This window comes from Ursus americanus, chromosome 33 (genome assembly GCF_024610735.1).
Source record: "Ursus americanus isolate L20-20 chromosome 33, mUrsAme1.1.p, whole genome shotgun sequence".
NCBI lineage: Eukaryota > Metazoa > Chordata > Mammalia > Carnivora > Ursidae > Ursus > Ursus americanus.
Genome location: NC_142159.1, coordinates 31,276,215 through 31,290,628, shown reverse-complemented (window position 1 = coordinate 31,290,628; position 14,414 = coordinate 31,276,215). Strand labels below are relative to the sequence as shown.

Below are 14,414 nucleotides of genomic sequence, written 5' to 3'. Positions count from 1 at the left end.
AACATGGGCTGGGGAAGCCTAGATGGCTCAGTTGGTGAAGCGTCCGACTCTTGGTTTCAGCTCAGGTCATGATTGCAGGGTCATGAGATGGAGCCCCAGGTCAGGCTTTCAGCTCAGTGTGGAGTCTGCTTGCAATTCTCTCTCCTTCTTCTTCTTCTCCTCCCCCGACTTGCACACACTCTCTAAATAAATAAATAAATGAAATCTTTTGAAAAGAGAGAAATATATATATTATGGGCCTAAGATCAAATGGCCCATTGGTAACATGAAAGATATTCAAGCTGGGACCACAGACCAAATTCTTCCCAGTGCACCATGACACCAGAAGACACACAACACAAATAGAACTAGAATTCAAGTGTCTTGATTCCAGCACGACGTCCTGCTCTTTCTCACTGCCTTTCAAATCTTTCTTCCATGGTTTGGAAATATTTGTGAATAGTCTTTAGTCCACAAACTGAGAATTTGAAGCAAGTTCCCGACTGGGTTGCATCCTTCTAGTCAGTGACTATGGGAACAAAATGGAACAGATATCTTAACTCCCCATTTCCAGGTTTTCCCACCCTTTGGACTACATAAACGATGTCCTAACAGCCCACATCTTTGGCTTTACAATAAATGTGGCTTTTACATTTCCCCCCTGTAATTGTAACATCTATCACAATGCCTTATTTCTATCAAGCCACAAACCTTTTTCCTGGACTTGGACGTAAGTTGTAGGGCAATTCCCAAGTACCAAGGACTCAGGGAAGGGGGGCCTGTGTATAATCTTTGGTGTTATCAACTTCCCTCACCAACATTTTCTTTTTTCTTTTCTTTTCTTTTCTTTTCTTTTCTTTTCTTTTCTTTTTTCTTTTCTTTTAAGATTTTGTATTTATTTATTCGAAAGAGATAGAGACAGCCAGCGAGAGAGGGAACACAAGCAGGGGGAGTGGGAGAGGAAGAAGCAGGCTCATAGCAGAAGAGCCTGATGTGGGGCTCGATCCCAGATCACCGGGATCACGCCCTGAGCCGAAGGCAGATGCTTAACCGCTGTGCCACCCAGGCGCCCCTCACCAACATTTTCTAAGACATCTTCAATACCATATGGTTTGGATAATTGATCCACTCAGGTCTTTAATCACCATAACAAAGCTCCTCGGTGTCTGGAATTCTTTTAGGTACTTACTTAGAGACCCTTCTCAGGAAATGTGAAGTCATTCTGAGCTCCTGTGTTCTGCCTGGGGTATAAGGCATTCTAGGGCTATGGCTAATGCTCTTAATTCCCATGTGCGTCTAGACAGCAAACAGAAATTTTCTACCCTGCAGCCTAGTCTCTATATCAGGTATTGCTGGGGCCCCAAAGGGTTTGGGTACAGTCAGCAGGTGTCAGGGGAGCACTGTGTGCTCATTGCACAGAGGTAGGTGGCTGAGTCGCTGGACTGGGAGTTGCTGATGAGCAGGGAGACATATTGTTTTGCTGCATCGACCTGCGCTGAAAATCTTCCTTCCTTTTTGTCACCTTTGGAGTACAGGTACACCAGCAGCTCAGGGCCCTTCTCGGAGTACTGTCTGTACCACACAAAGTACTGGGAAGCACTGTCACTATAATTGCAGTTGAGAGACGCAGTGGCTCCCTCCAGAACGCTCAGAGATCCAAGACTCTGCTCCACTCCCTTCTGGTGACTCTTCATCCCTATGCAAAAAGATAGCGGTCAGTCAAAGGATATTCGTTGGGTAGGGAATGCTTACTCTCCAGAATTAAATGAATTTTCACAGGCCTCCTACCCTGACCCTCTCTTAGTGGGGGAAAAACGTTCATGCTTCTACCCACAGCCCCAGAATAGGTGATAACTCCAAACATTGTACTTTCTATTCCCAGAGAGATGCCCCAAACTCACAGGTTAACTGAAGCCACAGGATCACTAGTAAAACTCTTGACTTCATCGTTCTTTCCTCCTCTGGTGCACTGAGGATTCAGATTTTAAGTCCTAAAAAAATGAGTCTAGCTCAGACATTTCAAATTCTTCTGCTTTAGGAATCATAGAATCTATTCTACCAACTAGGAAAAAAGAGATCTTGTCACCACCCCTGCTACACCAAGCCCCTCCTCTCGTCTCCTTTTCCCTCTCTCTCCCTCTCCCTTTCCCTCTCTCTCTCTCTCTCTTTCTCTCTCTCTCTCTTTCTCTCTCTCTCTCTCTCTCTCTCTCTCTCACACACACACACACACACACACACACACACACACACACACACACCAGAGCTTTCCTCACTCTCTGAGAAAACACTGCCATCTTGTGGACTCATGATAGAGATCAAAGAAATGTTCAAAATGCAGACCCTTATTGTATGAACTGACAGCAGTAAAAATCCGCCACTTCAGTAAAATTAAAAATTTAAGAAGCAGATCGTCCAAGTCAATGTGTGTGGGGAGAGGGAGATGTGAACGTGTTTTACATGAAATGACAATGCTTGTCTGAGCAAAAGCTGTTATAGAAAACAGCCACTTTCCTGCGCCGAAAAAGCCGTCATAGAGTATTCTAGCTTAGAAGCCCAGCGAGATTCTTGCGATTCGAGGAGCATTTCATAATGTGTAGCTCTTCTCCACATCAGGCCAGACTCTTCCTATCTCATTCCCTCACCTCCAATTTTTAAAGAAATTTATTCTAACTCAAAAGAATCCTTTCAAGACAGGTGGCCTAAAATCTGACCAAATAAACATGTTTCCAGCTCAAAACTTGGGCAATTTTTTTTTAGAAAGGCCAAGGACTGGAGGAATTTGGGATTTTTCATACCATTTTGCACCAAAATAGTGCTTACTAGAGCTATTACTATTATCATTATTATTACTACTACTGTAGAGATGAACTTGACTTCAATATCTAGGCTATAGAGAAAACCTAGTGTACCGGTTCGTGTGTCTAATTCTTATTTCCTTTTCTTGCATAAAGCGCCCGTATTTAGGGATTCAACTCCAAAAGTTACAGATCTGGTCTTGCGCCCTCTACATCTCCATCCTACCCTAGCCAGCAAACCAGATTTGTCAGAGGGCAATCTATGCCAGAAGCTTCTCTGGGACTACAGAGAAGCACAGACAACAGCTGTCCTCCCTGTTCCACAACCAACCTCGTGTCCTCACAGAAGCTGGTGGCTACGGACCAGCAGTGGCTCGGCTCTCTTCTGGTCAGGACCCATGTAATCAGGATCCAGACAAGAGGGGGCAGTCAGGCCCTTCCCATTCCCACTGAAAACTGTGTTGGAAACAGCATGAGGGAAAAGATGCTAATATTGGAATCCCTTTCTCTGAGAGGACATTCCATTTGACAGAAACCATACAGCCATTGCTCAGTAAAGGTAAAAACCGAAGGAGATGCAATGGCCACGGAAGATGGTAAGCACCACGGTCTTAGGGAACTTATGAACCCCAAATATAAAGCCTTAAAAATAGAATGTGGACCTGAAGCACAGTCTTTGTATGAAGCACCACACCCTTTTTTAAGATTCGTCACAAAAATGAATATAAATGGCTAATCGACCCAATACTGTGGGGGATACAAAGCCTTATCCATGCTGGCAAGGTGACAGAATCCACAGAGCATCACCACGGTCCTGCCTGCAGAAGCGTCCGTGCCTAATGCTGTCTAAAGAACATATGGAACTCCTTCAGATGATGGAAGGACGATGCTGAGGCGATCAATCAAAAGGAAACCCCACAGTCCCCTCTCTCATTCGATTTAGGTAGTCTTCGTTTTCTACACCAGTTCGTTTCTTAGACATGTCTTGTGAACCTCGAAGTACTGCAGGACAGGCTCCCATTCAAAGGGAACTCATCTCATATTGCAAATGCTAGTGATTTTGTGTCCGTTTGAGCTCACGTATTTCTAACGTGCTTCAGGTCCACGTTCTGGGTGCTGATGACATGGCAGTGCCATACATTGTTTGTATCTCCTTCTTTTTCCTCGACGAGTTAAAAATCAAATGCTTAAACAACACAGTAATGTTAACGAGCACACAATGGGTAAAGATGTGTGTGTTTCCATGTATATAAAAATCTCCAATTATTTGGTGATGGAGAAAGAGCAACAACCTAGGCACCCGGGAAAGGAAAACCTTAGACCCTGAGAGGCAGGGAAGGGTGAGGGATGAATGGTGTCTCTGTGTGCCAGACCTAGCACTGCGGCCTAGCAAAACAACCCTATGGTCTGCTGGGGCCAACCAACAGCTGTGGTTGGCAATTTGACCTCCTCTCGTTTGTCATCCTCTTCCACATTCTTTTTCTTTTTCTTCTAAGATTTTACTTATTTATTTGACACAGAGAGAGAGACAGCCTGTGAGAGAGGGAACACAAGGAGGGAGGAGGGGTAGAGGGAGAAGCAGGCTTCCCGCTGAGCAGGGAGCCCAATGCGGGGCTTGATCCCAGGACTCTGGGATCATGACCTGAGCCGAAGGCAGACGCTAAACAGCTGAACCATCCAGGCGCCCCTCTCTTCCACATTCTACCAAAACAGAAAAACTGATATGAATATGGCCTGGTCTGAACTATTCTGCTGTGCCTGACACCATCAATGGAAGCTTCCCAATATGGATTCCCATCACCGTATGTGTAGACAAACATAAACCAGCACAGCCTTTTTTCAGTCTGACTGGGACCAACATATATGCTTCTGATGTCCAGACGGCCTTGAGCTACGCCCCCTGACTTGCTATAGACGTTGCAAATCCTCAGGAACGAGGCTCAGACAGCTTAACCAAAGTGATGTAACGTTGACTGTAATCAAGTCTAACAATAAATCCCAAACTGATTAACTTGTGTCCCTTTGGGTTATATGTTTATGTCTGGGGAGAAAAGGGCCAGAGAACATCTTTCCATTGGAATGTGGTTGCTTCTTCGTCTTTTTTTTTCTTTCTCTCTCTCTTCTTTTTTTTTTACAATTAAACCAAAGCTCAGTGTGTCAGTCTAAACTCTCTCGCATGGATCATAACCAATATTACCCATATCCGAGCTTCTGTATCCTGGGACTTATTCACAGTGGACTGAATCTGGGATCCTAGGAGGCATGGATGAGGTTAATACTGCAAATTGGTGTCATCCTGCTGCTTAGAGCTCTGCTAATAGCAGCTTTAATTAACTTGCTGTTTAAGACAAATTGAATGGATTTAGTCTTGGTCTCTGTCAGTCGGATTAATCAGGATGGCTGATGGACTGACGTATTCATGAAACATTTCCAGAAGCACACAGTGTAAGACCATGGAGTGGTTATTGTTGAAAGACAATCCACTCCGAATCTTTCATACTTCTGCATAGCTTGCTGGGTGTGCCAATAATGTAAGGCCGTGGTCACTCGACCTGAACCACTCAACCTGAACCTTGAGCAATGAGGTAATGTCTTCCTTGAGACAAAGAGCAAGCTTGCTTACTGCTTGCTAAAAAAGCAGTAAATCCCCCAAGCTCAGCGCTCCTAGGCTATGACACAATCCCACTGCATGCATAGCATCCCTGTGCACCCATTATATCACCCTGTGAGAATTAAAAGCAAAGGCAACTGAAGCGAATATGCCAATGTTATTGCTTTGCAAAGATAAAATGCGTTGTCTCTGACCTAAGAGCCCTGTGTCTTCAACAACAGCAGCAAAGAAACAATAAGCTTATTAGCTTGTGAGAAGGTTAAGATCCAAGTCCTGCCAAACCCCCTCTCCCACATTTATAAATACTATAGTAAAGATTTTAATTCCTTTGAGAAAGATAAGTTTCCCCAAACTGTTCTAGGATGGACTTTTTTTTGAAGGATGTAATGTATAGCCCCATATGGGACTTATTATCATTTCTGATAAAATGCTAGAATAATTCTCTGATATACTTGAATGAAATAAAATCTCCTTCTGGGAAAATAGTGTTACTCAAATGATTAATAATAATTTGAGGAACCTAATAGCCAGTGCACAGATATTCAAAAGTAGATCATTATGAACCAGTCCTCTGACCATACTAATGATCTTTAATCAGACTTTCAAAAAAATCTAGTCTCCTATGACATGTCTCTAACAAGGCTAATTATTTGAATTTGTTTCCTGAGGAGCTTTTCTCTTGCAATAATTTGAAATAAAACTTTGACATGAGCTCATGATTATTTGACTTGAAGTTACTTTTCCACTTTCTAAAGCCTTTTGGATATGTCTCTTTTTCTTTTTTCTTTTAGGTATTTCACTATGGGGTTGCTAGCCTTCGAGTTGGCCCAGCTCTTTCAGATTATACCTGATAAAGTGAGGTCAGTTGAGTGGACACAGGCTGAAACCCTGAGTGGATATAATTATTTGACAGACTGCACTGAGCAAAGAAAGGCCAGGATCTGAGTCTGGAGAATAAGAGCCAGAGAGAACTAAATTGTACCACATACTTAAGCAAAGAGAATATACAGTGCTGAGAATTGCTAGGGTGGGGATGAGAAGAACGAAAAAGGGAGACAGAAAGGAGGGCCAACATTCATTCATTCCTCCATTCCTTCATTCATTCATTCATTTGCTAGAATGATAGAGCAGTAAAATCCCCGAGTTTCCTTTAAGCTCATATAACTGAGTACTGTGGGTCAGTCACTATTCTGTGCACTAAGGACAAAGCCATGAACAAAATAAATAATACCTCTGGCCTCATAGAGCTTGTATTCTGATCAGAGGTATAGGCAATGAACATATCGACACATAAGTCAACAATATAACTGCATGCCCTGATTACTACCATCAAGGAAATAACCAGGGTGTTGTGACAGAGAGCTAGGAGGAGATCTGCGGGGGGCTGCCTTAGGCAGAGAGACCAGCAGAAGTCAGAAGGCTTTTTCCACAGTAATGATATTTGAGCTGAAAGATGAAAGATGAAAATGAGTCAGGTTGCTGAGATTTAGGGGAAGAGTGTCTCGGATGGATGAAAGAGTAAGACCAAATGTGGGAAAGGATATGGCAAGTTCAGAAAACTGAGAGGAGATCAGTGTTGTTGCGGCACAGAGAGCCAGGGACAGAGAGTTAAGAGCTGAGATTGAGGGGTCAGGAGAGATTCAAATTATGCCGAACTTTGTATATTACAACCTGGAGTTTGTATCTTACTGTAGGGGCAATAGAAAACCATGGGAGCATTTTAGGCAACTAGAGACAGCTTTTGACTTCTGCTTTAGTAAGGAGGGCACGTATTGCATGGTGCACTGGGTGTTATACGCAACTAATGAATCATCGAACTTTGCATCAGAAACCAGGGATGTACTGTATGGTGACTAACATAATATAATAAAAAAAACACTAAAATAAAAGAATAAATGACCACTCTGAGTACTAGTCAGGCTGCTGCTTCTCAAACTTTTAGTGATAGAATCATCTGGGGATCTCGGTGAAACGCAGACTTAAATTCAGTCCATCTAAGGTGGAGCTGAGAGCTGCACAAGTTCCGATGCTGCTGGTCCACATTTTGAGCAGCAAAGATGTGGGAAATACACTGCCTTTAGAGAAAAGAAACCAGTTAGAAGGTAGCTTGGGCCAGAAGAGTGTTTTTCAAACTCTGTTTAATAGGTCTTATTTTATGAAGGGATATTTATTCTAACTCTGTATAGTGTACCCCGGTGTCTTCTAATCTTATTTTGTTTATTTTTTAATGACAAAATGTATAAACCCACAGGTTAAAAGAAAAGCAAATTAAAACATGGAAAATGTTCACTTAATAAAATGGAAGGGACTTTAAAATAATAATATCCATATCTGGCAAAGTGTTGGAAAATCAGCAGCCTCATGTTCTCCTATTGAAGTCATAGCTAGTTACAAAATTCTTCAGGGAAATCAGATATTCAGTGTCTTGTCTTTTCCCTTATTCAAGCAATTTCATTTCCATTAAAGCTACAGCTTTAATGATGTTCATAAAAGCATTATCTGTAATACTGGATAGTTGGAAAGAATGCCAAAAAGTGGTTAATTTAGGGTGAAATAAGTGATGGGGATTAAGGGATGCACTTGTGATGAGCACTGGGTGATGTATGGAACTGTCGAATCACCATATCATACACCTGAAATTAATATAACTCTGTATGTTAACCCAAACTAGAATTATAACTAAATTAAATTAAGTTAAATTTTTAAAAGAGAAAACAAAGTGATTAATTTTAAAAATACATCTATGTAATGGAAACCCAGCAGTCACTTAAAATTATGCCCTCAATATATGTTTCCTGTGTTTCCTGGGTGTGTCTGGCTGGCTCAGTCAGTGGAGCATGTGATTCTTGATCTTGGGATCATGAGTTCAAGCCCCACATTGGGCATAGAGATTACTTATAAATAAATAAATAAATAAATAAATAAATAAATATATATATATATATATATATATATACACATATATATGTGTGTGTGTGTGTGTGTATTTTAGATATATTAAAAATATGTATGTATATATTTTATATATGTATATATGTAATATATATGTGTGTATGTATGTGTATGTGTGTGTAGATATATATATGTACATATGTAATATATATGTGTGTGTGTATGTGTGTGTGTAGATATATATATGTATATATGTAATATATATGTGTGTGTATGTATGTGTATGTGTGTAGATATATATATGTATATATGTAATATATATGTGTGTGTGTATGTGTATGTGTGTGTGTGTATATATATATATATATATATATATATATATATATATATATATATATTTCCTGGCATGGAAATACCTGGATTATAATGCTGAGAGAAAGAAGCATGCTAATAAATACCAGGTACATTGTAAGTCCCTTTCATAGAAAGATATAGCTGTATGTGTGCACTCACAAAAAATTGAGGAATAGTAATAGTCATCATTTCTATATCATGAAATTATGGGACTGTTCTATTTTGGAAGGGGTGTCTATATCTCCTAACTAATCTGAAGTTAACATGTAAATTAAGTAATACAATTTTAAACTTAATTTGAATTTAAAACACATAACTCATTCCTTCAAAGTCTAGATCTTACTTTGCATCTTTAGCGGAAGAAGCAATTGATGATGGGTCAGAACGTCTGGGTTCTACCTCTAGCCTCCATTTTGCTGTAAGTCATGCTTTGAGTCACGCAGTGCCTGTAGATCCTAATTCTTCCATCTGTTAAATAAGGGGCGTGGCTGAATCAGTGCTTCCTAAAGTGTGATTGATACTAGAAGTTGGTTAGGCAATACATTTTTATTTGTTACATATATCACATTGTTGTAATTTGTAATAGAAAAAATACAACCAGCACATCAAATATAAGGTTTCACAGAGGGTGTCAGTTAAAACAAGCATAACTTCTATGTAGTTATTTTTAAAGACTATTTAATATAAAAGTCAATTTAATATTAAATTATTAGACAATGGTATAAATGGTACATGATATAGAAAGTGTCATGGAGATTATAAACAAATGAATAAAATGCTGCTAGTGAGGGTAGCACTTAGTGAAAAATTGCTTTGAGGACTGACAGCCTGAGCCACAGAGGGATCTGCCCTCTTTCAGGGACAGCAGTGGAAGGCACTCTGGGTACGCAGGTTCAGGATCAGTACAGTCTGCAGTGAGCAATGAAATTTCAATAGCAACCAAAGGAAATTCAAGTCAATACAAATTCAGATTCATCACCTAAGGGAGATGGTATATTATCCTTCACTTCTGCATGGAGACAAAAATTATACAGAAAATTGCCCCTATAAATAAGGAAACCAGGTTCGCTCCCACCCACCTGTGTCAAGAGGCCCAGCTCTTGGGTTGCGGTATGACTGCAGGAGCTCGGAGAGCCCTGGGCCACGAAACACAGAAGTAGATGGTCGAATTTCCAGGATGACAGGCTGGAATATGCAAAACTTTATACAACTTCTCTTTTCCAAGCAGTTCTTTAAAATTTTTGTTGTCTGCATGCTCTTTCCAGCTTGATTGAATTAAAGTTAAAGATGCAAATCCTTTCCCAGAATCCTGCTTGAACCAATGGAAGGTGTACAATTAAGAATGGTGTGTGCTCTCTCCTAGATACTCAGGAGTGAAGGACTCTGCTCAAATGTATATGGGCTGTTCAACTGTTTAAACAGAACCACAGACAAAGATTTATTAATGGCTGATTATTTTGTGCAAGAATAGAGTGTCTTTTCACAATCCCCCCAGCTGAACAGGGTAGCTCTAACCACCCTTCTATAACTCTCAGGTTTATGGCCAAGATGACTAGGATCTGCTCTTTTTGTTCATAATCTCCAAAGCCCCCAAACTCAAAACACAGCTGCCAAAGAAAGTAGCAAAATGAAGCTCCCAAGGACTTCCCCATTTTCCTATCATTGGACTCTTGAGGACTCAGCCTGGAGTCTGAGAGCTCTCAGACACTACAAGCCTTATTTATATTTCCGTCATCACAGGAAGCTGAGAGATTCCTCAGGTAACCAGGGATTAGATCCGTTCCCCTGTGCACATACTCACTCAGCTATTCCTGACCTCTGAAGAGATCGTATGGAAAGAGCATCATGTCAAGACCAAGTGCAGATTCGTTGGAGAGCTACATCTATCGTTCATCCCCTAGATGCTTCGCTTTCCTTTTTTCTTTTACAAAATTCTTCAGCATCTATCATGTACAAGTTATAAATTGAAAAATGAAAAATCATCCCTCCCCCAAGGAAAACCTAGAGAGGTTCTTTTTTCTCTTCTCAGTGAAGAAATCTGCTAGATGAGCCCCTACGTGGGAATCTAGCTGGTGGCACTGGAGCCCAGTGCAATGACCTCATATTATCCGAGCCCTGCTTCGTAAAGCTTGTGTGGATCCATCCTACACGTTACATTAAATACACTAGCAGTAGGGCACCTGGGTGGCTCAGTCAGCTGAGCATCCAACTCTTGATTTCAGCTCAGGTCTTGATCTCAGGGTTGTGAGTTCAAGCCCCACTTTGGGTTCCACACTGGACGTGGAGCCTACTTAAAAAAAAATACACTAGAAGCAAGAAATGGTGATTGTGCTGTGCCTTACACCTATGAGATTAAAAAAGAAGAAGAACAAGAAAGCCATTACAGTCGCTTCAGATAATTGGATGGGATAAGTCCAATGTGAAATAAATGGAGACTCCCAGCCATCACCATAGTAAAGTAACATAATCAATGGTGGAATGATGAAGACCTAAGCCTTAATCTGTATTTGATATTTTCTTGTTGTTTTTTCTTAAATTATCTTCCCTGCCTCATCCCATCTATGTCCAAGAATAGCCACCATTAGTTGAAAAATCATTTTCTGCTAATCCCATTCATTTAATTCAGTGAATTGAATTGAATTGAATTGAATTGAATTGAATTGAATTGAATTGAATTCTTACAACTATGTGATGAGGTATATGTTATTATAGATGATGAAATATAGGTGCTCTAAGTTAGTAATTTTGTCATCACATCATTTAGTAAGCACAAGATTTCAATGTCTATGCCTTTCATCACCACATGAAATGTGCCAGTCACTGAAAGCAAGCAAGGAAAATGCCTACATTGGAAAATTAACTTAATAGTATATTCCTTAAAAGAAAGTGAACACCATAGACCAATCTAGATTCACGCCTCATTAGGGAAGGTCTTTTGGTGTCTGCATTTGTCTGTTTTGTTTGGTACTCTACATTGTAAATCTACAAAAATATCTGTCACTTATTCTATGTTCAATAAATAATTGTATAATGAATAAACTCAATGTGTGTCTGTTAGATAGATTAAGACTAAAAAAATGAAAGTTTCTATTTAACATTCACTTATTCTTTTTTTGATGCTTTTCCCTGCTTTACGCCAATTTCAGTTTCTGACCTATATTCTTTTCCTTTTCTCTAAAGAATTTTTAATGTCTGTTGCAAGGCACGTCTAGCAGAAAAAAGAATCCTTCAATTTTTGTTTGTCTGAGGAAGTCTATTTCTATTTCACTTTCTAAAGATAATTTCACAGGGTACAGAATTCTAGGTTTGTGGGTTTTTTTTTTTTTTTCCTCTCAAGACTTTAAATATTTCACTTCCCTCTCTTCTTGCTTGTATGGTTTCTGAAAGAAGTCGGATGTATTTCCTATCTTTGTTCCTCTAAGGGAGGGTGTTTTTTTGCCTGGCTTCTTTTGGGATTTGTTGTTGTTGTTATCTTTGATTTTCTATGTATGACAATGATATGCCTAAGCGTGGTTTTTTAAAATGTGTTTGTTTTTGTTTTTTGGCATTTATCCTGCTTGGTGTTCTCTGAGTTCCCCGAATCTGTGTCTGACATTAAACTGGGAACATAAGTAGCCATTATTGTTACAATTATTTCTTCTGTTCCTCTCTCTGTTTCTTCTCCTTCTGATATTTCCATTAAGCATATGTTACAACTTTTGTAGCTTTAGGATATCCTGTTCTGGGGTTGTTTTTTTTTTTTTTTTTTTTCTTTTCAATCTTTGTTTTCTTTGCTTTTCAGTTTTAGAGGTTTCTGTTCAGATACCATCACAGTCAGAGATTTTTTTCTTCAGCTGTTTCTGGTCTAAGTGCTTCTGATCTCCCACATTTTGTTTTGATTCTTTCTTGGGGTTCCATCTCTCTGCTGACATGGGTCATTTGTTCTTGCATGCTGTCTGCCTCATCCATTAGAGGGCTTAGCATATTAATTGTAGTTGTTTTAAACTCCTGGTCTTATAATTCCAGCATCTCTGCAACGTCTGGTTGATGCTTGCTATGTCTCTCCAAAGTATGCTCTTTTTTTGTCTGCCCTGTCATTTCTCCTTAATAGCCAGACAGGATGTACTGGGCAAAAGGAGCTGCTGAAGTAAGCTGTTGGGAATATGGTGGTGAGATGGGGAAAGAGGGAAGTGTCCGTGGTCCTGTTAAAGGAGCTCAGTCTTCCAGTGAGCCTGTACTTCTGGATTTTGAACTTCTCTAGTTTTCTGTTTCTATTTGTTTCTCCCCCATTAGGAGGGGCAAGATGGCTAAACTGGCTGGAGTTGGGAATTCCCTTTAACCTAGGTTAGTTAGGCTCTGATAGTATCCCAGCAGGTTAAGTGCTGGTTAACTATTCCCCTAAGGAAGAAGAGATTTCCCTCGTGCATTTCAAAGTAGTTCTTCCCCCACCCCTTTTAGCATTTGGGGGATTTTTCTCCAGTATTTACTGTAGGTACCTGATGAGCTCCTAGACATAATATCACAATATTGTGGGGTTCCCCTATGACTGAGTGCCCTGAAGTTTTTAATTTGTCCACACTAAGCCTCCAGCAATTCATCAATTACAGTTTGGGGTTTCATGTCCAGCACTGGTTCCTACTGCAGTTTGTGCTCATGAGTCTTTGCTCCAATAAGCTGCAACTTCCTGTTTTCACTGTCTGTCTCTCCAGTCATGGGGGCAGCAGTTTATCCTGTGTTCTCCTCCTCTACAGATCTAAGAACAGTTGTTGATTTTTCGGCTTGTCAGCTCTTTACTTGTTAGGACAAGTGGTAACTTTAAAGCTCCTTACGTGAAGGGGTGTCTGGGTGGTACAGGTCAGTTAAACATCTGACTCTCGGTTTCGGCTCAGGTCCTGATCTCAGGGTCTTGTGTTTGATCCCTAGGTTGGGCTCTACACTCATCGTGGAGTCTGCTTAAGATTTTTTCTCCCTCTCCCTCTGCCCCTCCTGCTTGTGCTCTCCCTCTCTCTCTCTCTCTTAAATAAAGGAATAAATAAATAAATAAATAAATAAATAAATAAATAAATAAATCTTGACAAAAAATAAATAAAGCTCCCTTATATGCAGAACAACCAACTGGAAGTCCCTGGTTTTCGTTTTGTAATAACATTTATTTTGACATAGCAGAACCTGTGAACTATAGGAAATTAGAAATATAGACAAGGAAAGATACAAAAATAAAAATGAAGTATTCCTACCACTCAGAGATGACCTTTTTGAATATCTTATTATATATCCTTCTTGTTTTTCTCAGTTATTTCTCAGTACCTTTCAAATAAAAGAAATATTTGTCTCACCTAACTCTCAAACCATATTCAAATTTCTCTGTCTCAAAAAAGAACATCACAGCTAATTTGTGCAATCTGAGACTACCCATAGCATGAAGACATTCTGTCCCCTAAGTTTCTTTTCTAGAACACTATTAGTTGAAGAGCCTGGGACAGCTGCCCTGCTGCCTGGGAGCGACTGTGCCTGCCAGTATCACGCTGGCATGATAGTATGAGCGGTGAAGTTCTCCAAAGGAGCAGCTGTGGAAGACAATAAATGAGTTGGTGCCCCATCTAGAAAGGTGGCTGGATGTGGAGCATGGATAAATTGGTAAAGCAGACCTCTCTCCACAGAACGCTTCCTAAGAACTTGAACAGCCATTAAGTGAGGAATAAAAATCTGTCAGGGGGAAGGAAGCTTATCAGATATTGTCCTCAGCCCCATCAACGTGTTGCTTTTCCACTTGATTGACATTCTACTAGTCGCTGGACCCCAGA

At 40.3% G+C, this 14,414-nt stretch overlaps 1 protein-coding gene across 1 annotated transcript in view; it reads right to left on the bottom strand.

Annotated features, from left to right (window-relative positions):
• Nucleotides 1–1,926, bottom strand: part of LOC123792225 (M1-specific T cell receptor alpha chain-like) — a 295,137-nt gene extending 293,211 nt beyond the window's left edge. The window contains exons 1-2 of the mRNA XM_087858260.1: nt 1,881–1,926; nt 1,381–1,675 (exon numbers count right to left, since the gene is read on the bottom strand). Of these exons, the coding sequence (XP_087714386.1) occupies nt 1,381–1,675; nt 1,881–1,926 (341 nt within the window). The remainder of the gene's footprint in view (nt 1–1,380; nt 1,676–1,880) is intronic.
• Between the last annotated feature and the right edge of the window lie 12,488 nt (nt 1,927–14,414).